Source organism: Mesoplodon mirus (genome assembly GCF_964341445.2).
Source record: "Mesoplodon mirus genome assembly, chromosome: 3".
NCBI classification, from domain to species: Eukaryota; Metazoa; Chordata; class Mammalia; order Artiodactyla; family Ziphiidae; genus Mesoplodon; species Mesoplodon mirus.
This window is the reverse complement of record NC_138978.1, coordinates 1,249,984-1,276,776: the sequence shown is the minus strand read 5'-3', so window position 1 is coordinate 1,276,776 and position 26,793 is coordinate 1,249,984. Positions and strand designations below refer to the sequence as shown.

General features: G+C 66.7%; 1 protein-coding gene across 1 annotated transcript; it reads right to left on the bottom strand.

Moving 5' to 3' along the window:
* Positions 1 to 188: 188 nt before the first annotated feature.
* Positions 189 to 26,235, bottom strand: PLCH2 (phospholipase C eta 2; the record flags this gene model as incomplete). Its single annotated transcript, XM_082616101.1, has 24 exons — positions 189 to 1,447; positions 1,515 to 1,665; positions 1,761 to 1,861; positions 2,472 to 3,234; positions 5,371 to 5,450; positions 5,865 to 6,011; positions 6,365 to 6,449; positions 6,524 to 6,648; positions 7,333 to 7,440; positions 7,825 to 8,007; positions 8,094 to 8,191; positions 8,562 to 8,644; positions 8,989 to 9,075; positions 11,545 to 11,703; positions 12,716 to 12,823; positions 13,217 to 13,388; positions 15,014 to 15,134; positions 15,415 to 15,618; positions 15,772 to 15,865; positions 17,370 to 17,540; positions 20,906 to 21,098; positions 21,250 to 21,556; positions 23,343 to 23,489; positions 26,112 to 26,235. The coding sequence occupies 24 exons, from the start codon at positions 26,233 to 26,235 to the stop codon at positions 189 to 191; spliced, it is 5,070 nt and encodes a 1,689-aa protein (XP_082472227.1).
* Positions 26,236 to 26,793: the final 558 nt, after the last annotated feature.

Genomic DNA, 26,793 nt, shown 5'->3' with positions numbered 1-26,793 from the left:
GTACGTGGATCTTAAAAGGTCGTGAAAACTCTGCCCTGCCCCAGGGCGGGCTCCTTCCTCCCAGGAAGAGGGGCAGGGCGGAGGGAGGGGCACAGCCACACCGGACAGGCGGGCAGCCTCGGGGGCGGCAGTTCCGCATCCTGAGCAAACGCGGGCCCCACCCAGCCCTGGGCTGCAGGGAGGGTGGCTCAGAGCCTCAGCAGGAGGCCAGTGGCGGCAGCACCTGACAGCTGGTTGGCAGCGCCCTTGGCGGGGGCCAGCGCATCCCCACAGCCCTCTTGCCCACGCAGCAGGCACCCTCGGGTACCCCGCTCCCCCTCTGGGGGGCCCCTCGGGCACTGCAGCCACTGCTGCTGCTCCTGGGCCCAGCGGGCCTGGCGGGCGAAGGCGCGCACACGGCTCTGGCTGCGGGAGGAGGAGCGCCGCAGGAAGCCCGGGCCCCCCGCTGCCCGCTCCCCAGCCAGGCCCCCGCTGGTGGGCAACGTGATGCCCCCAGCCTTCTGGAACCCCGTGAGGCTGCGCAGCTGCTCCGTCAGGGCGTCCGGCCGCGCCCCCTGCCCTGCCGGCCTCTCCCCGGCGAGGCCCAGGCCGCGGCCCGGGCTCTCCACGCGGGGGGCAAAGTCGTCCGCGGTCAGGTCCCCGAGGCTCTTGGACTTGGCAGCCACAGTGCAGTCCGGGAGGCCCACCAGGGAGTGGCGGGCCCAGGGTGGCCATGGGGCCAGGGGGCGGGGCTGCAGCTCGTCAGGCCCCACAGGCAGTTGGCCAGCAGCCTGCAGGTTGGAGTTGGATTTGCTCTTGGTCACAGCGGGCAGGTCCAGGCAGGCGGCCGAGGCCGAGCAGGGCCACAGGGGCAGGTGTCCCGCTGGGGCCCCTGGGAGGCTCTCAAGTCCCAAGCCCAGGCCCAGCAGGGAGAGGGCGATGACCGTGTCACCAGACGACAGGCTGGAGGACGAGGACACGCTGCCACAGTGGCTGCCTGGCTCCAGCTGCTGCCATAGCTGGTCACTGCCAGTGGCATCCAAGGACACGACGGGGCGGGGCCCGGCCAGGGGCCACCATCCTCCCAGGGACTCCGAGGGGACCTGCCCCTCGCTCTTGGCCCTTCTGGGCACATGGCCCAGAGCCCGTGGGTGGCCCCTGCTGTCCGTCTGGCTACCGGGGGCCCCCTGGCAGGCCCCAGCAGGGCCCCCGCCATGGCACGCCCACTGCCTGCTTTCGGGGGCTGGCTCCGTGTTCCCTTGGCTCCCGGTCCCAAGCTGGAGGGGCCCGGAAGCTCCCAGAGCCGCCCTTGGGGGGCTCGCCGAGCTGGTGCTGGGCCCTGAGGAGCACTGGGGCCCTCCAGGGGCGTGGCTGGGGGAGACGGCCGCTGGCAGTGGGGGGCCAGGACCCCGGGCTGGCTCCTCGGCAATGGTTTCCAGGCTGCACAGGGAGGAGAAGGGGTGGGCATCTGCGGGGAGAGGGGGAGGCAGGTGTCAGGGGCGCCCGCAGGGCTCCAGGCCCCTCCACGTGCTCACAGCTGCCCCCACCCTGCCCTCCGGCTCCGCTGCTGCTGGGGGAAGAGATGGGCCTGGGCGCACAGGCAGGGTCCTCCCGGGGCCGGCGCAGCTCAGGGCCCACGCGTGGCCGGGCCCCGTTACCTGGCACTCGGCCGCTCTCAATCCCTGACTAGGAAGGCAGCATGGGGACAGAAAGGAGAAGAGGGTGGTCAGCGCCGGGGTGGGGCTGGCCGTGGACAGACGGACGCAAGGCTGGGTGGGTACAGAGCGGGAGCGGGAGGATGGCCCAGCTTCCAGCACGCCCTCCCCAGGCTGGGACTGCTCCCTGTGACCAGGGGCCACAGGCAGTTCTGTCACGACCAGCCCTGGGGCCGGGGTGGGGGGTGTCCAGAGCAGAGCTGCTCATACGTGCGTCCCCAAGGCCAAGGGCCACGGTCGATCTGCTCCCCTCACACTTTGCAAACAGAGGCCTCTATGTCGGGACTCTGAGCCCCAGCCAGGAACCCAGGCCAGACTCCCCAGAGGACTGCGGTGCCGGCCAGGAACCAGGGGGAGGCAGAAGGAGGGCCTGGAAGCTGCCCCCGGGCCCTGGTGGTCAGGCCAGGGAGGGAGGCTCGGCCCGGGCACTGGGGCTGGTCTCCAGAGGCCACCCTTTGGGCTGCAGGCCTCGGCAAGCAGACCCGGCTCGGACTCCCCAGTCCCCAGCCCGGGGTGAGGACGGCTGCAGCCAGAGCTGCAATCACTTTCCCAGCCCCTGGGGGGCATCGGGAGCCTGCAGGGCAAATCATGGTCAGACGGGGGTCTGGGGGCTGAGGGGCCCCTGGGACCAGCCAGTGGAGCAAGGAAACGAAGGCACAGTGAACACACGGAGGCCACGGTTCTGGACACGGAAGCACAGTGGGGACGCCAGCCAGGCCATGCGGGGGCAGCGTGGGAGCCACCACGGGGACACTGCAGAGGAGTGTCTGGGCTTACCGGTGGAGAGCACGGGGGACTTACTCCTAATCTCCTCCAGCTTTTGAACAAACAGGGCGTTCATCTCCCTCTGCAGGGCCCCTGCCTGCCTGCGGGCGCCGTCAGGCCAGCAGGGGGTCCCCTCGGGGCTGCCTGGGCTGCTGGAGTCCGAGGACACGAAGCCGCGGCCGCCCGGCCCCGGCTGCCGGGACCCAGGGCCCTTGGGGGCCCCTCTGCTTCTCCCCGGTGCTGTGTGGGGGGCCCCCAGCGAGCCCGCCCAGGCGCGGGGCTGCTGGCTGATGGCCGCGTGCCTGCCCTCGGGCCCCGGGCTGGGCAGCTGCCCCCTCCGCAGGCCCTCAGCGTCCTCACCGGTGCAGGAGCCCACCACGCACTTCATGCAGGTGGTGGCCATCCTGGCAGGCCCAGGGCCCTCGGGGGCCTGCGGGGGCCGCACCTGCACCGGGCTCCTCTCCACCGGTGCCTTACCTCGAGGGCTGCGGCTGCCCGGCTCCTCCAGGGCCGGGGCCTCGGGAGCGGGTCCGGGGCTGGAGGGTGCTGCGTCGCTGGCCTCCCCCTCAGAGCCCACGTCCTGCGGGCCCAGGACCAGCTCTGGGAAGGCCTTGCGACCTGGCTTCTGACTCTTGGTTGGGGCACTGGCCGTGCGCCGCAGGAGCCGCTGGCTAACAGAGGGCCGGGTCGGGGGCCGCCCAGCAGCATGACTGTCCAGGGATCCGGGCTTTGGGCCTCGGAGGAACAGGCCTTTTAGGCCCAGAGCCTGCTTGACCTGCAAGAGAAGGAGATACATAGCCGACAGCTGGGCACCAGGGGCCGGAGACTGCCCAGCCCCATCCAGCTGTGCTCCGGAGGCCGTGGCCCAGGAGAGCCTGCTGCAGCCCGACGGGCCGGCTCGCTTGGGGCACCACTCAGGGCTGTGTGTAAGGAGGACAGTCTCCAGGGAGGCTCTACCAGGGGCGGAGGAGGCTGTGGCCTCAGCACAGCGTGGACGGCGCCTGCCTGCACCAGGGTGGAGGGAGTGGGCGCTGGCGGACGGTCTGTGGCTCTCAGGGCAGGTGGCCAGGGAGTGCTGGAGCGGGGAGGCCTCCCCAGGGTCTCCCAAGCAGAGACCTGGACCCCAGCCCTGTGCCCACTGCACTCTTCACCCCTCCAGCCCCTGGGGCCCCAGCTCTGGCAGGGCAGGCTGGCATGGGGCCCCCAGGGTGGCCCTGGTGTGGAGAACAAGACAGGGTGTGAACCAGACGGAGCAGCACCGCTCCCACCCGCCCCCAGGCACCGTGGCCGAGGAAGCAAGCACAGCCAGGTGCAGCCCCGCGGTCGGCTCACCCATACTCCTGCCCGGCCCTCTCCCCTGGAGGTGCTGCCTCTTCCGGGAAGCCTTTCCAGATGCCTGCCAGGCAGTCCTGCCCAGACGGCCGGGCCCGGGAGGCCCCTACAAGGCCTCTCCCCGCAGCCTCCCGGCCTGAGGAAGGAAGCCAGTGTCCCCAGGACCGGCTGGCACGTGCCTGGGTCAACCCCGGAGAGGCCAGCAGGGTCCTCACATGCAGAGACCCTGGAGACAGCCACGGTCCCCGCGACACGGGGGCACATCTGGGCAGAGGCGTTAGTGGCCAGCACTTGAATCAGCTGTCTGATTCAAGATCCCAAATCCAGAGCAATTTGGTCAAAGTTGGCTAGAAAGTCATTTAGAAGAAGGTCCAGAATTCAAGCTCGGAGCTCCTGGTCCCTGGGATCTACCCTGCCCCCACCCACCCACCCTCTCCCTCCAGCACTGGGCATCGAAGCACAGACAGATCAGAGGGGCACACAGGCAGGCAGAGCACAGAGGGAAGGGTGGGGAGACGGAGAGGGCGCGGGTGCTGGGAGGGCCGGCGGCTAGAGGACCGGACACAGGGGGGCAGGGCAGGGTGGGGGGTGGGGGAGGTGCAGGAGTCGGAGAGGCCAAGGGCAGGAGGAGATGGGCCAGACCTCGGGGCGGACACACAGGAGGCCCGGCTGAAGTCCTGGACCTGCCTCGTAAATGCTGCTCTGTGTCTGAGGATGGCCCAGGGGACCCGGAACCACGTCCCGACCCATGTCACATGAGCTGACAGTCTCCAAAATGCTACCAGGAATTCACGGAGGCTAATGGGGGTGGCCTGAGCATGCAGGTGGGGGGCGGGCAGGCCACGCCGCCCCCGTGCTGGGGTACCTTTGAGCTCCTAACAGGGCCGTGCTTCTAAAAGTAGACTTTGGACATACAGAAGCCCACTGCAAGACCAAAGAGACAGAGTGGGGCTGTGAGACACCAAAAGCGGGCGTGGAGCGCGGAGACGGAGACACAGGACCAACAGGGCAACCACGGACGCACAATGGAGCTGGGAGGCCTGCGGGGCCTCCATCGGCGGCACCCAGGGCCGAGGAACACGGTAGGAGAGAGACGGTTAGTGCCGGAAGCCATGTGGACCCTCGTGTGTGCCTGACAGACCACCGCGTGCAGCCTTGCTAGGCCCCAAACTTAGAACGAGGGACCCCTGGGCTCTGCAGACTGGGGAAGTCAGAGTGAGACCCCGTGTGGGGCAAATGTACTGGGAGCAGGTGAGGGACGGGGCAAAGCCAGGCAGACGCCTTCAAGGACGGACAGAGAACCAGGGGACCCCGGGCAGTAGAAGGGGAGGCTCAGGAGAGATGGGAGGGGCCGGGGCTGCCCAGGAAGGGCCATGTCTTCCATATGCTGGTGGCCACACTGGCCCCAGGACACAGAGGCACGCCCGGGGGCCCCGGCCACTCATTTCGTGGATGGAGACACAGGCCCATCAAGGTAACCACTAGGCCTCATGGCCCCAGGGACACGGATGTGGTGAGGGGTGGGGGGGGGCTGGGGCACCCCTTCCCAACAGCAAGTGACCTTGCAGGTGGCACTCACCTTACCACTGATGTCACTGATGGCCACGTGCACAAAGATGGAGGCCTCTTCCATCCCCTCCAGGTACACGTGCCGATAGCCTGAAACAGCCGGGGTCATGCTCACCACGGCTCCTACCCACCCACGTCCCCCACACTCTACTTAAAGGTCCCAAAGCCCTGAATACAACCTGTGAGCCCGGTCCTGGGGAGCCTACCTCCTCCAGGAAGCCTGCCAGGATTGCTGTCTCCTGCAGAGCAACCATCTTCTGGGGGCTAAGGGGCTCCGCAGCTGGTGCTCCCCTCCCCAACCCTGACCACACAGGGCCGTGGCCTTGAACCCTCCTCCTCAGCTCCCTCGGTATCCCCAGGCCCACCCGTGGTAGGAGGCAACGCGCAGGAGGAAGCTGAGCCCCACCCTGTCCTGGCGTCCTCTGCTGGCCTGCGGGGGACGCGCTACGGGGGGCACTGGCCCAGGGCTCTGCCCTCCCCGACCCCCACTGGCCCCCTGCCCACCTGGCATCATGCTGCTGAAGGCCAGCGTCCTTTGGCCTATGAAGTCACGCCCAATGGGGTCATGGTCCCAGACGAGGAAGCGCACCAGCGCTATCTCAGGCATGTGCACCGTGAACACCAGGGTCTCCTCCCACATGGGGTTGAATCCTGGAGGCCACCAGGAGGAGGTGTCTGTCACCTTTGCCCCGCCCCCACCTCTCAGACAGGCCGGTCCCCGTCCGTCCGCACCACAGCTCCAGCCTGGAGGCCACGTGGGCCCACGCCCTCTCCCAGCACCACCTCCTGGGCTGGCCACCAGCTGAGAGAAGCAACACGGGAAGGCCAGGTGGCTGTCACTGGGCGTCCAGCCGAGGGGGCATCCTGGACAGTTACGTGGGTCACAGGCGGTGGCCCTCACCCTTCCCTTCCCGGTCAGACTGGTGTCACCAGCACAGGAGCTGTGACGGGGCCTCGGGGCACAGGCTGGCCTCCGGGCGCCCCCGGCCCTCCCGCGTCCTCACCGTTGTCGTCCACGACGCGCGTCTGCTCCTTGCTGCAGTCCACGGGGAGCCCGACGACCTCCACCTCCACGAAGGGGTCGATGATCTGGCACACAGCGCAGGGTGGCACCCCCGGGCCACGTCCCGGCCCTCCCCGGCCCCCCAGGCCCTGCCTCCTACCTCCCCTCGGTCCCCCAGCATGGAGTCCCGCGGCTTGGGGAGCTGCTGTCCGCTGATGATCCGAAGCACCAGCTGCTTCTTGAGCTGACCAGGCAAAGGGTCCTCGGAGTTGGGGTTGAAGACGCCTGAGGGGGGCCAGGGTGAGGCTGAGCGGGCAGGGCAAACCCACCCCTGGCTCCCGGGGCAGCCCCAGTGCATCCACGCCCACCTCCACCCCATCCACTGGATGGGAGCCCCGGGTGCGGGAGGGGAGGGGAGGCAGGCTCCCAGGGCAGGGGTGGGCGCCGGGGGCCGTAGGCCGGTCACCTCTGTGGCCTCCCCATGATGTGGGCCCAGCTCACTCCTCCCACAGGTGGACCACGGGGGCTCAGCGCGAGGCCACACTGCCTCTGGGTGGGGGTCCGGGTGCCCGGGGACAGGGTCCAGGGTGGGGGGCCTGGGGCTGCGCACGTCGATAACTCAAAGAGGCCACTGCAGATAAACGCTGCACAGCACAAGCCAAGAGGCACGTGGGAGGACGGGTTAGGATTAAGATGGGAAGAAACCCACAAGTCGTTTTCAGCACATCGGGGAGAAAACTGAGGTGACCAAGAAGGGAGGAAGTGCCAGGCAGACCTCACCCAAGGGCGCCTCGCCCGGGGACCCTCGCACTGGGGCAGGGTGGGGAGGGGCCGCAGATGCCCGGCAGGGTGGCGGCGCTTCCCTGTGCCCCAGCCTGACCCGACAGGTGGCCTCGCTGTGGCCGCCCCCTGCCACCTCCGTGCAGCAGCCCCCACCCCCGTGTCCCCGTCCCGAGCCCGCAGCCTCACCCTGGCACATGCACGGGGGCTTGAGCACGTAGCCGCAGCTGCCGTTGGCGCTGAACTTGGCCCGGTTCAGCTGGAGCATCCGCCCCTCCGACTGGTAGTTCAGGGCGACTGTGGGGAAGGACGTGAGGTGGCTGGCTCAGCGCCCAGCCCATGTGTCCCGCCCCGCCGCTGCCCGTGAGCCCACGTCCACTATGTGAGCAGGGGCCCTGGGGCTCACATCGGGCACGACCAGGGCCGTGCGTCCCGGCAGGACTTCCCGCAGAGCCGGCACAGCGGCCTCGCGCACCTGAGGAGCCTGGACGCACCTGTGTCTTTCCCGCCTTGCCCTGGGGTCCTAAGGCCCCCGCCCCAGCGGCCCCCGCCCCGGCGCCATCCTGGTGACGTTGGCTGGATGCCGCGAAGGTTCTCCAGAGCCAAGGGCAAGCAGAGCAGCCGCGGAGAACCCAGCTGCACCCCCTCACCAGCCCGGCCGCCCCAGGCCCCGGCACCCACCCATCTGGCAGCCGGTGTTCCAGAAGGGCTGCGGGTTGTAGTTGCTGGAGTCCACTCGGTAGGAGGAGGGATAGACGCGAGAGAGCTGGTGCTGGTTGAAGCGCAGGTACTGGGCCGGCTTCTGCTGCAGGATCTGCTGGGCCTTGGTCTCGCTGAAGGAAGACACCTGCCAGCTGGACGCCACTGCCGGGTGAGACGGGCGGCATCAGGGCACCGGGTCAGCAACCCCCCCAGGGCCCCGATGCTCCCCCCACCCAGGGGCCCCTCACCCTCCATCTCCACGTCGTGGATGCCCACGGACTTGGTGTATTTGACCAGGTCTGAGAGGGCCCGGGACAGCTTCATGGTCTTCTTCTGCCGGGCGGCCCTGCGGGAGGGGTGGGGTCAGGACCTGGGTCGCACGCCTCCCTGTTCAGTCTCCGGGGAGCGTCCATCAGGCGTCCACTATGCCCCTGTGTTCCAGGCGTCGGGACATGCGGTGGACGTGCTGAGAGGTGACACTGGGGGAGGGGGCAGGTGGCCGACCGCGACAGCTGCTACAGAAACGAGCACAGGGACCCGCGCTCTCCAGTCTGGCCCTGCACCCCGGGGTCCCTGCCCTGGGCCCCCACGGCCGCTCCCCACCGCGCGGGTCCCTGAGCCTGCGCATCTGACGCCTACTGTTGCCAGGACAACGGTCTCAGCACTTCCTGCCGCGGTGCCTCTTCAAGGGCCCGGCATGGAGGCAGGGCACTGACCCTCGGCTCTGGCTGCCTTGGGAGTCCAGGTCCTCATCCCCCTCCTCCACGCTGGCTGCCTTCTTCAGCTTGCTGCTCTTTTTCTGTGCAGAGCCAGGGCACAGTCAGGACTGGTGGAGCCCCAGGCTCAGGCGGGCCGTCTGCAGAGGCCAGGAGGCTGCGAGGGAAGGGCCTGCAGCCCCGGGGTCCTGGCGCCCCCCTCCTCTGCAGTGCCCTGCTTGGCCCGGGCCCTGGGTGACCTGCACTCTGGGTATCGACCAGTGTGGACCAGGGGAGGGCCATCGAGGCCCCTGCTCCATCCGGCCCCGACCAGGGGCTCCAGGAATCCCAGAGGCCCTCGGTCCTGGAGGAGACCCCCCAACTCTGGCTGGCGCAGGGACAGCTGGGGCACATGGGGGCAGGGAGCCCACCCGGGAGCCCGGCAGACCTTGCGCTTGGAGAAGCTGCCCACGAGGAGCCGGCTGTTCTGTCTGCTGGTACCGGCCTCCTCCCCAGACTCCACGTCCTCCTCAGCCTGGGAGGAGAGACAGACAGCGGGGGTGGGGTGAGCCCAGCCTCAGACCCCACCATGGGTTGGGATGGGCAGCTCCTCCCAGAGGCCCTGGGCCGCCTTCCTGGAAGAGAGGGAGCTGGGAGGGGCGTGGAGGAAGGGGGGAGCCGGGCCCCAGGCTGGCCACTGATCCAGCCCCCGGGGTGCCGGGAGCAGAGGCCTGAGAACAGTGCCCGCTCGCGCGCCCGTATCGGCTCCCCACGATGTGCCATTCGAAACTCATCAAGTGCCTAGTCCTGATTTTTTCCCATGGATGGTGACGGCCTAATAAATGCCACTTGTGTGTCTGGAACATTCCTTGGCGAGCCCGCTTAGGTAATCCTCATACGGGGATCCCGCAGCTCAGGAGTCCCCGCCTGCTTCTTGCAGCGGCAAAGCTATTACCTACTTAGACAGTCCCCTGGGCCGTGGCCATTTACCGTTACCGATTGCACACGGGGCTACGGTGAACCTCCTGAGGCTACAGGACCAGCTTCTTCGCTGCTGTTACAGAACATGCACGTTGGCGGCTCCCCTCCTGCCCCCACCCAAGGGACTCCTGGTCCTGGCGGCACCCCGGCCTGTCCCTCCCCCTCTGGGGCCGAGGCACAAAGCTCTCATCCATCCTGAAGCTCAGTCACACCTCTGGAGCAGCTGGGAGTCTGTGCCAGCGTCCCCGAGGTCCCTCATCACAGCCGTCACCAGCCGCCCCCAGCCCCTTCCACAGATGCACCACCACCCCTGCCCCCGAACTCTCCCAACGTTGCTCAGGACGTGCCCACCAGGGCGGGAGCTGGCTTCGCAGCCGAGGTTCCCTGTCAAGGAGGGGCTTCAGCCAGGGGCACACACATCTGCACATATCTGCACACGCACCCTGCGTGCACCCACGCGAGCTTGTACGCACCCCACTGTGGGCGCCCCTGCGCACACACGCCTCCCTCGGCCACGCCCCTGCCTGGCTCGCTGGCCTCACCCAGAAAATGAGCAGAGCCCCTCAGGTCTGGGTTCCGGTCGCCGAGCAGGGAGTCTGGAGCTCAAGCGGGAGATGTGAGGCCCCCCAGGCCCGGCCAAGGAGGGCAGAGGGGTCGGGACGGCCACGGGGCCATCCCCCACCCCCTCCTCCGCCCCCTGGGGAGTGCTGTCTCCCACCCGCTGGCTGGCTGCCCCGAGGGGTGCTGGTCCAGAGCCCAAGGCACAGCAACGTAGGCGCTCAGAAAACCCGCGAGCTGGCAGAGGCACGGGAAGCCGTGTTCACGGCGTGTCAGGAGCCGGCAGGGCTGACACACCTCCTGGCTCTTTACACCCCGCGGTCACCCAGCACACGAGCACCCCTGAATCTGGGCACAAGCGCGGAGAGGCGCCTGCGGGCCCAGATCCTGGAGAAGTGCTGTGGCCACAGCCAGAATCTGCGCACCCACTCCCACCGTGCGCACCCCAAGTTCAGCAGGGGAGGCAGCGCCCGCCTGCCGTCCTCAGGGGGTGTGGGCAGCCCCGCCCACCAGGACACAGCGCCTGATGGGCCTCGCGCTCGCAAAATGGGGTCTGCGGGGCCAACCGGCACCCTCCTGGCCCCAAGGCCAGCTGCCCTGCCCACCACAGCCCCCGCAGGGCGCCGGCTTTCAGGCCACTCAGCTGATGTGGCCATCTCCAGTGTTTGCCGGCCCCTCCAGACGGCACCACAACTGCTCAGCAGCACTGGCCCGGCCCCCATATACTTCACATCCGCCTTGACGGCCCCCACGCTGTTCTCCCACAGAGGAACTTCCCAGAGCTCAGCGGCCCTTCCCTATGCGGCTGGAGGGCCTCCAGGCCGGGGACTGCACAGCTGCCCAGGACTCACTCGGCTCTGAGAGCCTGGAGCCCCTCCCTGTCACCACCAGACCCCCCAGGCCACGCCCAGGTCCTCTTCTGCAAGGAGCTGCAGGTGCCCTGGGGGCTGCCAGCCCTCTCCTGCCCACAGGCAGGGAGGGTGTGGGCTAGAGGAGCTGTCGCAGGCCTCCAGGGGACAGGCTGTTAGCCACACAAACAGGGCAGCCCCTCCCTGGCCATCTGCCTGTGACAGGGTGACAGCTGAGGGTCCCTCATGATGAGAATTGGAACAGCCAAGTGTGAGCTCCTGGAGGACCTGGGGTGGAGAGGTACACCAGGGGCAGTGTGTGTGTATGTGGGCAGATGTGTGTGTGTGCGTGTGGGCAGGTGAGTGTGTATGTGGGCAGATGTGTGTGTGGGGGTGTGTGCAGGTGAGTGTGTGTGTGTGCAGGTGAGTGTGTATGTGGGCATGTATGTGTGTGTGCAGATGTGTGTGCAGGTGTGTGTGTGTGGTGTGTGCGTGTGTGCAGGTTTGGGGGGGCAGGTGTGTGTGCGTGCAGGTGTGTGCGTGCAGCTATGCAGAAACCTCACGCTCTGGTCCCTCCCCCAGCTGCAGGCCGACCCTGCCGGCCTCGGGGCTCTCACCTTTGTGGCCTCTGCTTTGTGCCCGCGTCTGCCAGGCGGGGGCAGCGTGGCCGCGGTGACGTCACTGGGGTCCTCACGGTCCCGAATCTTTGACTCCTTCATTAGGGAATCCAGTTTCCTCTTGGCAATGTTTTCCACACGCTTCAGGTTGGTGGAGGCCTGCAAGAGGCGGACGGCCAGCCCCTTGGCCTCGGTCCCTAGCTTGCAGGCAGCAGCGGGGACAGCGTCCAGTCTCAGGCAGGGCCAGCACCACTTCACGCTCGCCCCATGTGAGCTCCAGCTCACGCCTGGAGCTGGCCCCAGGCTCGCTCCTACATCACGTTGCTGTGCGTCCCGGCATGTGATTTGTCCCGGGGCCTCAAACAGGGCCGAGCAGGCCCTGAGCCCAGGCCCATCTGATTCTAACACCTGTCTCCTTCAGATGCTGCCCGCGGGACCAAGTGGACCTCTCACCGGGCACCCAGCGGCCCCTCTGGGCTCTGAGAGCCGCTCAGCAGCTCAGGATCTGGGAACCCACCACCAGCCACCGTGCGCCTCAAGGAGATGGACGGGGTGGGGACAGCCCCCAGTGTGGCCCTGACCAACTTGGACCCTCCAGGCAGGGCCTGGGCCTTGGGCATCTGGGCACCCCCATGCCCAGGCTGGAGTGGGTGCAAGGTGGCCACCACAGACAGAGGGTTTACTATCACCCCTGGCCAGGCAGGGAAACATGCAAACCCACCGGAGCGGGAGGAATCCACTGCCTCAGGGCTTTCTAAAACAATTAGCCAGCTGCACAATTATTTTCCCACCCGATGGCCCCTCAGGGAGAAATAATACCTTGGTGGTACCCAGAAGAGGGAAGACGCTAATTAGAGAGTCCCCCCCTCCCATCCCCGCCTACCCCTTGGCTGCTCAAAGCCCTTGTGGACTCCTCAGCCTCGCCAGCATTGCCCCTGGTCCCAGCGACTCTCTGAGAAGAGGTGACAGCCGCTAGCTGGGAACTCGGGGTTCGTGTCCTGTGTGGAGGGGTGGGCAGGGGGTCCCCCGCTGGCCCAGGCCGAGTGCATGCCCAGCAGCCTGGCAGCTTTGCAAATCACCCTCAGAATCTGCCCCACGCCCCAACAAGGCTTGAGCTGGCTGCTCGGGGCTGCAGCTCCCCCGGCCCCCAACGCCCCCCACCCCCACTCACATCCCCGTTGAGGAGCTTGCAGTCGTCATCAATCTCGTCTGCACTGTCCTCGTCAGACACCTCGCCCTCCTCAGCATCCTCGCTGATGTCGGCCGGGAGCTTCTTGCCCTGGGGGAGGAGGGGGACCTCGGCAGGGGCCCTGTGGGAAGTGCTGGGGGGCCGGCACCCACAGGAGCAGCAGCAAAGCGTAGGAGCCTTTCCCAAGCTGGCTTGTGGCTCTCAGGCCGGGAGCAGGGCCGGCCCACCCATCCTTGCAGCAGCAGCGTGGGGGGGACATGCCCGGGTGTGCATGCCAAAGGCCCCAAATTGCTTGACCGGCATGGGGAGATGGAGGCCAGGTCAGGGGCAGGGCTTGCCGTGACCCCTCAAATCTATCACAGATGGTGTGGAACCCCAGCCTGTCTGGAGCAGGGCCTTGCCCTTGACCTGACTGCAGGTTAGAGGTCGGAGGTCAGAGGCTCAGCAGGATGCTGGCCCCAGGAGGGGCAGGCAGGGGCTCACCTTCACCAGGATCTTGCCCTTGAGCATCTGTGGAGAGGGTAGCATGGTGGCATCCTCACTGCTTACTGATGACAAGTCCAGCTTGTCCCCGAGGATGTCGGTCAGATACTGGGCCATCTTCTTCTGCTGGACGACACTGCAGTGGTTCTCGATGGACAGGATCACTGGATACCTGTGGCCCCAAGAGGGAAGGTGCAGAATGAGGCCAGGGGAAGGCTAGGTCTCACCTATGTAGGACTGCAGGTCACCTGCACCACTGAATGAGGAGGAATCTTCACAGGAGCCCAGGATAGACGGGGCTGCCAGCCACTCTGGGAGGGGGCCCACCAATGGCTTTCAAAAGCAAGTGAGTGTAGGGGAAAGGAACTGGGAGACCTTAGGGATGGGTAAAGAAGGCATGTACTTCTCCCAGTAAGAAAATAACAAAGGCAATTAGAAACTCCAGGAAAAACAGAAGGAAACGTTCAAGCAAGTCATGGTTTGAAAATGATGTGGGGGACCCCCCTGGTGGTCCAGCGTTAGGGCTCTGCGCTTGCACCGCAGGGAGCCCAGGGTTAGGGTTAGTTCCCCTCTGGTGGGGGAACTAATATCCCACAAGCCACGCAGCACGGCCAAAAAAAAATGCTGTGGACTACACTGAGGTGCAATGTGGAGCAATGGATAGACTGTGAGAAAGATGATCCCATTCACCGAGATACTGGTGACACTGTCTTGTGCATGGCCCTGGGGCCCAACGTTGGCCCAGTAAGGAAGGAGACATAGCCTGGTACACACCGTCTGGGGGGAACATCATTATTACCTACGTGGTGCAGAATGCGGAGTGCAGCGTGGGGATTTTCATGATAAGTTCTTCAGTTGTTTGATTTATTTTTTCAGCCATGTGCACATTTACTTGGATTTTTGCCCAAAGGCAACATAATCCTTTTAGAAAATGTAAATGACCCAGACCTAGAAGTCATAAACTAGAGCAAGAGATGGGTGAGTCCTGCGATGTGGAGAAGAACGGCCTGGGGCAAAGGTGCTCCTGTCCCCATTTCCCAGTCAGGGGACCGAGGCCTGGGGGAGAACCTTGTGCCCACAAAGATTATGCTGGCATGGGAGGTGCAAGCCCCGTCCTGAGACCCCAGCAGGCCCCTGGCCCCTTGGCACCTACAGGAGACCCGTGTGTCCCAGCCCCCCTGCCCTGAGACGCACCCCCACCTGCAATTCCAGAGGCCAGAAGGCCCTGCAGAGGTCCCTCACTCCCCTCCCATCCAAGACAGAGCCTGTGCCAGGTCTTCCCGGAGGGGCACCTCTGTTCCTAGTTCTTAAATCTGTCTCGCTTCCCCTCCCCCCTCCTTCACTCAGTTAGCTCCTCCCTCTCACCTGTGGGCCTCACTGAGCTGAGACTCCAGGGTAACAGTGTGGGGAGGCAGCCTTCTATTTCCAGAAACCAAACTGGATTTTGTTCAACAGTGTCTACAGCCGTTCTGAGTGACAGCAAGTTGAGTCTGGACACAGAGTAACTTCTTAAGGGCAATTAGTGCCAGAGCCACCACTGTCGAAGGCGTCTGACACCAGGTGTCTGTGGCCCGGGGCCGCCGACACACGCGCCCTGCCTGGCCCAGCTGTTGCTCCTGCATCCACCGCCTTGCCGCTCCTCCGCCCCTCCCCTGCCCCTCATCCTCAACAAGAAACCAGCCGCCAAAACGTTGCACGGCTCCGCAGAAAGGATGTACAGGAGGGGCAGGAAGAGGCCCTTGAGCCCCTCCCCACCCCAAACCCCAGGGCCAGCGCCCCCCAGTCCCAGCCACTCACTCGTTCTTGACAAAGGCGTATTTGTTGATGGTTTCAATGACGTCTTTGAAGAGGATCTTGGAGGTCAGGGTGTAGCCATGGTGCACAATGGGCTCCCCGTCAGGCCCATCCCAGCAGTCCACTGTAGGCAGACAGGCCTCAGTGGGTTCCAGGGGCCGGACCACCAATGCCCAGAGACCCACAGTCTGTGGACACTAACCGGAGTTGGTCCTCTTGCTCCACAGTTAACACCAGGAGAGACCTATCCCAGCCCCGGCCAGGCAGAGGGCAGAAACCGTGCCCAGAGGCTCCGGAGGGCTCCTCGGGGCCACCCCGCCCTCCCACAGGAGACGTCAGCCCGCGGCCAAGGCCCGGCCCCCGGGGTCAAGGGGCGTGCTGGGTCCCGGAGCCCCAGCACTCACCCTCCACGCAGCGGCAGCCGGCCTGCAGGACCCAGGCGTACATGTCCACCCTCGACTGGGACATGAGCTGGTCGCCCACGAGGTAGGTGTTGTGAGACGAGGTGATGAAGTAGTGGCTTAGCGGCCACGTCATGTCCTGGTGTACACGGTGGTGCTCCGGGTTGAAGATGTCGCCAGCGGGGCTCCGAGTGTAGTTGGTGAAACCTGCTGGGGGAGCAGGGTGGGGAAAAGGGGCTCAGCCCCATGTGCCAGCCCCGCCGTGGGCTCGTCTCGGGACCACCCGCCCCCATGCCGCGTGGACCCCTCCGCCCCCCGCTGACCTGGCAGCGCAGCTGGGCCGGCGTGGCGCCCACTCACCGTCAATGCCCATCGCCCCCTTACTCTTGTTCTCCGGGCACGGCTCAAACTGCTCGATGATGTCGCGGCAGCTCTCGAGGGTCACGCCCGTCATCTAGGCCAGAGCCAGGGCTTGAGGCCAGGCTGGCCCATCTCCAGCCCCACCGTGGGCCGCCTCCGTGCACGGGCGCTGACCACGCAAGGCTGAGGCCCTGTTCCCTGCGGCGTGCTCCCCCGATTGCGGGGCTCACTGGCCACCCCCAGTGGCATGAGACTTGGGACTCAGTGACCCGCAGACTACAGAGGGTCCCCTGGGTTTGGAAGAGCTGGCGCTGACTGAGGACCCTTGGCAGGGGAGGCGTCTTTGGCAGCATCAGCCGGGCCACCCGCCACCGCTGCTGCATTAGGGGTCTCAAGAGCTGTGGACCAGGGTGGGCTGGCAGGGAACAAGGCCTGGTGTGAGAAGGTGCAGGAGGGCCAGGGCCACGTCCCACCTTGGAGGAGCCCAGGGGGCTCACCTGGCCCCTCCTGTCACCTCCCCAAGTCCCTCGCGAGAAAGCTGCCCGTGGCAGCCGAGCCCAAGGTGGCCTTGCCCATCGGTGGACCCGTGTGTCAGAGGTCCCACAGTGCAGCCCCCAGGAGGCCCCCGCTCCCAGAGGCAGGCCCACTAGTGGGGCTACCTGGACATCCCCAGGAATGGGGGGATGGGTATGTAGTGGGGGGGAGGGGCAAATGGGGTCAGAGCTCGGAGCAGCTGTGGACCCAGGAGGCCCAGAGTCAGGGGCCAGGGCTCAAACCACCCAGCCGGTGGACAGTTTTGGCCCCAGACGGTAGGAAGAGCTCTGGAGAGCTTAGGGCAAAGGTCAGGGAGCAACGGGTCAGGTCTGCCCATCCCAGCCCAGGCCACATTCCCTCCCTCCACCCCTGTTGGAACAGCGGCCCCTCAGCCTCACTCTGGTGCTGCCCACAGTAGCCGCACTCATGTTATCTGCGGTCCGAGGCGGTCCGAGCCCCGCTGTGGGAGCGCTGTCCCCTCAGGGGGTGGCCTTCCCCTCCCCAACCCAGGCCCGGGATGAGGGGTCCAGACCCCTGAGCTTCTGGACCCTGAGCTTCAGCTAGGCAGTGCCTGGGGAGCACTCGGCCTCTCAGGAGGCATGGGGCGGCCTGGGGCCGAGGACAGTGGGCAGGCACACACTGCTGGCACCCAGAGGCACCTGCACGTCTGCTGGACAAATGTTGGAGTGAGTTGGCAATGGGCCCAGAGCCCTGGGGGTGGGAGCCGGCCAGACCCACGTGGCTGGACCAGGCCTGAAGGCTGGGCCAAGGGACCTAGGCCAGGAGATGCTTGACGCTAATGTTGGGGCCGAGGTCAAGCGTGGGCTCCCCTCTGGAAGTTCCAGGGGGGCCACGGTCAGGGCTGAGCCACTCTCCTTCCCCACCGGCTTGGCGGCTGGCCCGTGCTAGGAACCGAGGCAGGTCCAGTAAGTGGGCCTCGAATGCCAGACTGGTGCCCACACTTCCCCAAGCTCTCAGCCACACTGTGGACGGGCTCAAATGCCCCGGGAGGCCGAGGTGAGGCCACCGCCACCAGGAGCCCAGCTCCCGCTGGGGATCCTCACCTTCTGCTCCACCTCTAGGAAGCGCTGCAGGTCAGCGGCGTCCAGGTGGTCCTTGTGGTCGCTGTAGGCCAGCATGAGCAGGTAGAGGTCCCGGCGGGTGGACATCATCTTGTAGAAGGCACAGAACTCCTCAAAGCCCAGTGTCCCCTGGTGGTCATCTGTGTCTGCTTCCTGTAACGCAAGGCCTCCGGGTCCCCTCACATCCCACCCTGGGCCTCAACCGCAAGGGTGCCTCCAAGCTCCCCATTCCTCCGTCAACCCTGAGTCGAATCACCCCTCCCCCTTCCAGCATCACTGCCCAGGTCACGGGCTCATGAGTGCTCCCCAAGCCCGGCCCTGGTGTCCTCACTGGGCTCCCCCTCGCTTCTCCCACCAAGAAGCCACCGAGTGACCCGTTAACACAGATCTCACCCCACCTTCCCCTTTCCGAGCCTTCCAAGGTCAACCTGCATCTGAACCCAGCAAAGTCACCCCACCCTGGAGAAATACCCCACCCTGCAGCCAACAACACCCCACCCAGGAGTTAATGCCTATGCTGGGCTGTGATCTGTAATTAGGGTTGGCCATCCATTGATTAGAAAAGCACAGGGTCCCCGGGCATGTAGGAATCCCAGACTCTGGCTGCCACAGCAGAGATGAGAGGACACTGGTCTCAGCCACTGTCCTCATTTTGCCCAGAAAGCAGCTCACACAATACCCACAGGAACCCCCCAGGCAAACCCACCAGGCTGCTAATGAGACCACAGACTCCCTCATGAATCCACTCACTCAGGGAGCACTTGCTGAGGTGTCAGACCCTGGGGACACCAAGAGCCGAGGCCAGGGACAGACCCAGAGGACAAGGGCACCCAGTGATGGAGGCCAGGCTGCCCCTAGGAAGCCTGAGGGGCTACAAGGTCATGGGGGGTCCCTGGAGCTGGGCCAGAAGGGCCACGTGGAAGGTGCTCAAGACCCTGAGTGCCGAGGTTGGGTCCTTAGCCCGGTGAGCAGGGTGGGGGGCGGGGCGCGGGGGCAGGTGCGACTGCCCGGCAAAGAGACACCAGGTTCAGCACCACGGATAGCGGTGCACGCCAGCCTCTCGGGGCGTCTGCATTGTCTTTTCTCCTATGGCCACACGATCTGGGGTGGCTGGAGATGGGAATGAGGCCCCCTCTGAACCAGAAGGATCACCAGTGAGCCAGGTGCAGGCCACAGCCACCCCCATGTCCCCGGCCCTGGAGAGGGTAGGGCTCCTGGGAAGGCTGCCCTGCCTGCCCGGGCCCAGTGGCTTGGCCCCTAGGTGGGCGTCCAGCACAGCCCAAGCATCTCCCTCCAGGACCCGGGTGCCCATGCCGGGTGCTCACACCAAGGCCAGGACAGGGCCAGCTTGGTATGAGGGGCCCAGCCCAGGGCCACCTGCACGGGGCCAGCGGATGCCAGATGAGGACCCCTGTGTCTGTGCCAGGTTTGGGGGCAGCCCTGTGTCTAGAGCTGGTGAGACAGACCCAGGCAGGGCACTCACTGCAGGTCAAAGGGCCCCTTTGGGACAGAGGCCGGCTGGTAGCCCTCCCAGGGGCCGTGGCTGCAGCTGGGCAGAGATGCCCATCTGCTGAGTGTCCACCTGCAGGGTGATCTGGCCTCTCTGCAGGCTCCGGGCTGGGCAGCATGCCGAGGTGGTGGCTGAAAATGCTTTGTGATGACGAGGCCCTCAGGGGCCGGAAAGGCAGCTCTGAGCCCTCGGCCCCAGAAACGCCTCCATGTGGTCACGCAGCCACTCTCCCCTCCACAAAGGGAAACCGCAGCGGCTGAAAGCACACGCTGGCCGGAGCTGTGCTGCTGGGCCAGGCCTCAGAGCCGCCCAGGGGGCGGCCTGGCCTATGTTCCATGGTTATTTTAGGCTTAATGAAATTATGCTCAAGCCACTCTTTACCCACCATACAGATCTCTCCTTTGATTGGGGCAGTTCCAGGCAATGGAAACAATATTGAGATTTCTCGACCATAAAATTGTTACTAATTATCAGAGCCACTCTGCCTGGCTGGAGGTCAGCCCTCCCTCCCTGGGCTCCCGAGCGCCCACAGAGGGCCCTGTGCAGATGGGCAGGGAGGTCCAGGTGCTCAGGGGCCACTGTGGACAATGCCCACTTGGGGCTGAGCTGCCCAGGGTCTGGGGTCAGCAGCTTCTGGCCTACAGCCCCCTGCTGGCCTTTCTACAGGGCCCCACCGGCAGGTCCTCCTTGAAGCAGTCTAGACAGCGCCCGGACACCACTAGTCCTGGGGCTGGTCAGAGGGCTTTGTGGGGAGCCCCTTTTGTGCCCAGGGAGTGCGGGAGAGGCCCAGCCTCCTTACAGGAGGGGCAGGGGGCGTGGACTCTCCGGAGCTCCCAGCAGGGGGCATTTTCAAGCCAGGTCTTGGTGGTGGACCTTCAGGCCCCAGAAGCCTGTGCCCACTCGCACCCATTCCATGGGGGGCATTCGTCTCTCGTCCTGCCTCCGAGGCCAGTCTGAGCCCCTGACACAGCCTCACCGTTCTGGAAGGCACTGCTGACCCCCGAGCTGCCCCTGGAAGCAGGGCAGGCAGGGAACGGTGGGGCTGCTCCGCGGGCCTGAGCTATCTGCCGGCCCCTCACTGCCCAGGCAGGCTCTGTCCCGCTGGGCCTTCAGGAGGGGCCCTGTGGGCCCCCCAGTCCTCACCCAGCAGTCCGAGAGCATCCTGCTCACACCACCCCGCCCCCGCCGTTCACGCACGGATCCATGTGCTCTGAGCCGCCAGCTCCCCTCGCTCCAGCCGACCACACCCTCCCGTCCCTCATGAGAGCCCAGAAGGGAGCAGCCGGGGGCCGAGCCTCGTGGAGCAGTTGGGTGTGTGTGTGTGTGTGTGTGTGTGTGTGTGTGTGTGTGTGTGTTGGGGCACAGGGTCTGGGTCAAGCTCACGGAACCCTCTTCCCAGGTGGCAGCAAGACAGTGAGGCCTGAGTGAGGGTGGCGTTTGCTCGCCCGTCCCCACCCGGAACCAGGACCTGCTGACACCGCCTTCCTCCCCCGGCCCAGCAGGGGCTCCGCAAAGAGAGAAACTAATTACAGACAATAAAGGCGGCCGCTCAGCTGAGGATGCATTTTCATAACTGCTAACACTGGGGTGGCTGGGGACCACAGGCTGGGCGGTGGGTAACCAGAGCTGCTGCCCAAAAGGCAGGGCCCGTGCACCCCACTAAGTCTGGGGAATCGTGGGGCAGTGTGGGATGTGGGGTGCAGGTCCCGTGGGTGGTTCCCCTCGCTGACCCGGCGCCTGCCCACATGCCCGGTCCGCCGGCCTGGGGAGGCCCCGGGAGCTGCTGCAGTGGTGCCGGCACAGCCGCGAACAGGGGACAGCTTGGGGCATCTGACTGACCGCCCCACACAGGTGCAGGACGGCTGCTTCCCTGCCATTTGCTGCAGCTTGGATGGCACCGCCCGGGCCTCCTGCAGCTTGGACAGGGCCGGCCTGCTGCCGGACACACGCCTGTCCCCAGGAGCCCTCGCTCGGGGCCCGAGACCCCTGGCGGCCCCGCCGGCCTCACCTTGAACATCTGCTTCACCCTCTGCCGCGGCAGGTTCACGTTCAGCTTGTGCAGCAGCTGCAGGACCTCCCCGATGCTCAGGCTGCCGTCGCCGTTCTTGTCGGCCTCGTCAAACGTCTGCTTCAGCCACTTTGGGGCCAAGTTAGGGGCCAACGGAGGTGCAGCAAGGCCGGCCGCGCCTCCCTCCCCTCCCCTCCCCTCCCTCCCCTCCCTCCCCTCCCCTCCCCTCCCCCCCCTCCCCTCTCCCCCTCCCCTCCCCCCCCCTCCCCTCCCTGGGCAGGAAGGCGTGGAAGATCCCTACCCAAGCTCCACTTCCCGAAATATGTGAGCCAGCTGGGGCTTACCCGCCCCACACGGTGGACAGTGAGCGGTGGTCCCTGGGGCCCCCCCGCCGTCCGCGAGGATATTGGTCCCGGGTGCGCTGGCGGCGGGCCAGGCTGTCCTCGTCGCGGATGCCGGCCATGAGGTAGCGCAGGCCGGTGACCCAGGTGCGTGCCTCGTCGCCGCTGGGCGAGACCAGGTCCAGCGACTCTCGGTGGCTGCCGTAGTAGATGCTGAAGCAGCAGTTGGGGTCGAAGCTGCTGTCGGGGAAGCGCTGGAAGACCTCTGACTGCCGACCCTCGCTCACCTCCTGGATGGAGTCGATGGAGACTGCAGGGGGCGGGGGGCACGGTCACAGCCCTCCCCGGGGCCAGGCATCCTCCACCCACAGGCCCCAAGGTGCTCTCAGCAACAGCTGGGGCCCTTTGGGGTTTCCCGCCCCATCTGAGCCTGGGGCCGCCTCGGTAATAAAGTCTGGCACCAGCAGGTGGGGGCCGGGGGGGCAGCGGGGTCCCGCTTGGCGCGCGCCAGCTCAGGCACCATCAGGAATTTCATCACTGGCTGCAGCGCCTGCAGCTCCGTGGAGCATCTGTTCAGAGGCTGAGTCACCGCAAGGAGATGAGCTGAGAAGGGCGTTTGTAGGGTCTGTTCCTGTGCCTGAGGCAGGGCCCCCTCTCAGGCAGTCGGGGCACAGGTGGGCAGCATCCCCGCTGGGAGCAGGCACCCTGGGCTCGGCACAGCCAGGGACCCCAGCCCTGCACCCCCTGCCCGGCTCCTGCCCCCGGCGTCAGGCTCGGCACCACCCTGGACGTTATTGTGTCCGGGGCAGTAACGATGGGGCTTTCCCACTCGCGCAGTGAAGGGTGCGCGAGTCTTTCCGTCTTCTGCCCCCACTACCCCCTCCCTGGGAGCTCCCGCTTCCCCAGCTCCCTGTGCGCACGCACGTTCGTGGCGGGGGTGGGGGTTCTGGGCCCCCAGATTAGGGGGCGCTGACAGTCAGGAGACAGCTGCCCCCACACTGTTCCTCCCTCCTGGGGACCCCTCCACGGCCAGAGCCCCTGGTCTCCCCCCGTCCTAGCCTGCTGGTCTCTGCCCTGTCACCCCCTCCCCAGAGGGGCCTCCACGACCCCCACCCGCCTGCTCCCCTCTGTTTGCCGTCCTGTGTTCTTCTCGTCAATCAGCATGATATGAAGTTGTCCTACCATTAGGTGGTATCACCCACCTCGCACTCAGAAGACCAGCTTCATGGCGGCTCAGTTCCCAAAGGAGGCCCAGTGCTGGGAACAGTGCCTGGCACAGAGCAGGCGCTCCGGATGGAGCACAGGGGCTCCTGCCTGAGCAGCCAGTGGCGGTTCCACCTCCCCGGGGCCCACAGGGCAGTCCCAGCCCCCTCCTCCAAGACACCCTCCCAGGGGGCTCCACAGCATGGCTCTCTCCTGGGCCCCGTGGTGGCAACAGTGCCCTTAGCAACCACGGGGTGGAGGCCCTGCCCCGGCACACCCGCGTCTCTCCAGTCACCAACGCCAGAGGAGGGGCCGTAAAGTCCCCGCTCTCGCCTGTAAGGACCCACGTGTCTCTTCCTGACCCCCAGGACCCCCAGCCTGGTCCCTGCCCACAGCTCATCACCCGCCACCACCCACCCAGACAGCTCTGCAGCCTCCACACGCCTGTCAGCTGCTCACACCCCAGGCGGCCTGGGCCAGCATCCGGCACCACACCGGGGTCATGCCCTCAGGGTGCCCAGCAGGGTCTCTCTCTCTCTGCTCATGAGTGGTCTTATCTCCCCCGCTAGACTGGAGGACTTTTGCCTCTCAGCCCATCTCAGCATCCGGTGCAGGGCTGGGTGCTGGGGCCACTCAGCCTCCACTGAGTCCCAGAGGGCTCTGCTAGCTGGGCAGCAGGGCCAGGGCCCTCACCCCACTGCGTCCAGATGTCCCCGAGGATCTCCAAGGCCAGCTGAGCCCATGGGCCAGGCCTGGGCACTTCCAGGGCTCCGGGTCTTGCTGCCCCTTCAGCTGCCCAGTGGCTGCTCTGGGAGGGTCCTCTACCCCCCTGGGTGCTGGTCTAGGGGCTCTGCCCTGCCCGCCGCTCCCCCACCCAGGGCCACCCCACTCACTCTTGGCCTTCTCATTCTTGCGTGAGGGCCGCCAGCGGATGCAGGAGCGATGCTCATCCAGGAAGTAGAAGCGGACCAGGCCCTTGGAGCTGCCACGGAGCTTCACCATCTGTGTCCCCGCCTGCATGGCGCTCATACATCGCTCCACTGGTGGCCCGCCGACCCGGCACGCAGACGGACCAACACAGACAGACAGACACAGACGGGGGTGCCGGTGAGCGCTGCAGCAGCCCCTCCGTGCTCATCGCAGCCTCAGCCCCACCCCCCACATGCTCAAGGGGGTGCAGAGACCACCCACCCACCAGGGCACCAAACTCAGACCCCAGGCCTGCCTGCGGCCCCAGGTGCTGGCTCAGGTCACAGATCCAATCTGGGACCCTGATCAAAGGCCAGAGTCCACACAGAGAATCGGACCGATTCTGCGCAGCCAGGCTCCTGTTGGCCTCCCCGATGGTCCTGCGGCCCAAGGGCCAGGCGAGGTCCCAGACGGGACCCTGCCCACCCCCCAGCTCTACCCTGCTTCAGCGGCCTCCCACCCACCCCCTTCCACCACCATGACCTGCCCCAAAGGCTACGACACACGAGAGGACACAGGCATGGGTGGCCGAGCCCGCTCTCAGGAGCTGCTATGCAACGAGGTCCCGGGTCAGGCACAGGGTGGACCCAGGTGGGTGGCATGCAGGCAGCCCCCCACGATGCCCAGCCTGGCTCACTGGCCCGGCTGCAGGCACTCCTGAGAGCCTGCATCCCCTACCCGTGGCATCTTCAGGAAAGCCGCCCTCCTCACACGCGCCACAAGGGTGGCACCACACACATCCACCTGGAGGCCACGGAGGAGGCTCCACGAGACCAAGGCCCCACACCTTCCCCCAGGGGGCCCCTCTGCCTCTCCCCTCCCCTCCCCTAGTCCCCTCCCCTCCCCTCCCCTCCTCCTCCTGCCCCTCCCCTCCCCTCCCCTAGTCCCCTCCCCTCCCCTCCCCTCCCCTAGTCCCCTTCTCTCCCCTCCCCTCCCTTCCGTTCCCCTCCCCTCCCCTCCCCTCCCTTCCCTTTCCCTCCCAATCCCTCCCCTCTCCTCCCCTTCCTCCTCCTCCTCCCCCTCCTCCCCCTCCTCCTCCCCCTCCTCCTCCCCTCCTCCTCCTCCCCCTCCCCTCCCCTCCCCTCCCCTCCCCTCCTCCTCCTCCTCCCCCTCCCCTCCCCTCCCCTCTCCTCCCTCCCCTCCTCCTCCTCCTCCTCCTCCTCCTCCCTCCTCCTCCTCCTCCGCTCCCCTCCCCTCCTCCTCCTCCTCCTCCTCCTCCTCCTCCCCTCCCCTCCCCTCCCTCCTCCTCCTCCTCCTCCCCCTCCCCTCCCCTCCTCCTCCTCCCCCTCCCCTCCCCTCCCCTCCCCTTCCTCCCCTCCCCTCCCCTCCCCTCCTCCTCCCCCTCCCCTCCCCTCCCTCTCCTCCTCCTCCTCCTCCCTCCCCTCTCCTCCCCTCCCCTCCTCCTCCTCCTCCTCCCCCCCTCCCCTCCCCTCCCCTCTCCTCCCCTCTCCTCCTCCTCCTCCCCTCCCCTCCCTCCCCTCCTCCCCTCCCCTCCCTCCCCTCCTCCCCTCCCCTCCCTCCTCCCCTCCCTCCTCCCTCCCCTCCCCTCCCCTCCCCTCCCCTCTCCTCCCTCCCCTCCTCCTCCTCCATCTATTCAGCCTCCCATCTGCAGCTTGCATGTCTCCCAGGTACCAGGGGAGGCCGTGGCTGGCCAGGCTGGAGAAGCAGCAGGCTCCAGAAGTCCCAGGGACAGGTCTGTCCTGGCCCCGCTCCGGCCCTTCACAACTGCCTGCAGAAAGCCCGGGACCCAGGAAGTCCCATCTGGTGAAGCACCAAGTAATTACCCCACGAGGTCCCCCTGATGAGGAACCCTCGGATGTTGTTGTGGAGGCCCGTGGGCAGCGTCAGCCCGAGGGAACAGGCAGTGAGGGCTTCTCAGAGGAAGCCAACCTCTGACCTTGAACTGCAGGCCTTGGGTGGGGGGCGCAGTGGGGAGCCGTGCACAGGGAGGCTGGGCTCCAGGGGAGACATCGGGAGGTAGAGACGCGGTGTGGCTGCCAGGACGCAGGTAGCAGGGGGGAGGGGGGAGGCTGGGGATGGGGACAGGGACGGGCCCCAGAGGCCTAGAACCAGGTTCTGGAAGGTGGTACCTGGACCAGGCCCCATCCACCAGCTGGAACAGAGAGCCGGAGGGGCGGGCGGACCCGAATGGGGCCTTCCGTGGGCCGGCCCCACGAGGACGGACACTGTACCCTCCAGAGTCTCACCGCAGTGACGGGCACCCTGCCGGCCTCTAAGGGCTGACATGTCTGGCACCAGCATGCTGGCCTCACCACACCTGGGCTGAAGGTGCCACTGCCCCCCAAAGTAACAGGGACCCCCTCAGAGAGTGTCCAGCCGCACATCCACCAGGACCGTGGCCCCGGCCCCTCCTTTACCCCTGACTCCCCAACCCCTTCCTTCCCCACTGCCCGCCTGGGGTTCAGCCTCCAGGCCCTGAGCGGGAGTGGGGGTCAGACAGGCGCACCGGGGGATGCTGCCGGAGCCCCATGATCCCCAGAGGGAGACCCGAGGGGTCAGGAGGCTACAGGTTTGCATGGAGGTGGGGTGGGAGCCCCCAGGCCTTTCACAGCCCCAGGAGCAGCCCCCCCGCCCCGCTCCTGAGCCCAGTGACCCTGGGGCTGGGCGGGGCTCTAGCCAGGGAGGAGCAGACCGGCCCCGCCCCAGATGACCAGACCAGGCTGCTCCCTTACCTAGCAGGCCAAGCTGCCACTGCGGGGACACAGCCACGCTGCCGCCGACCCAGAGGAGGGCCTCCGCCAGGCAGGCCACCGTTCCCGTGGTCCGGCTGGGGGTAAATGGCCAGGGGACAGACATGCCCCGATGATGGCCAGGGGTGGGCTCACGGAGGCCAGAGAGGGCCAGCCCCCAGCCCCACCTCAGCGGCAGGTCAGGCGGTGGCAGGCAGCCCGGGGGCTCCACGGGGCCCCCTTCTCTCCTCGGCTTCTTCCTCCCCCTCACTGCCCACCGAGGCCCCCGCAGGGCTGCTCCCAGGCGCCTCTGGCATTGGCCTCTCACCTGCTGTCCCCGATGGCCCCCAAGCCAGCCCACCCACCACAGAGGGGTCCCAGGAGAAGCAACGCCCCAGGCCTGAGGTGGGGAAGCTGCAGGGCCTCTGCCCGCCCCGCCCACCCTCTGACCAATCCCCTGCGCTAATCCAAGCCTGGATCCAGCCCAGCTGGCCAGAGGATTTAGGCCAAGGGAACTCCCGGCCGGGGACCGGGAGGGGACCAGGCAGGTGGCAGTGTCGACCAAGGCCCCAGGCCACCAGCCCCCACACCCTGGCTGAGTAACGACAGGCAGGAGAGACAGGTGGTCTCCCTGGGGACCTGAAGACCACAGCTGTAAGGCCTGGGGTGATGGTCCTCATGGGAC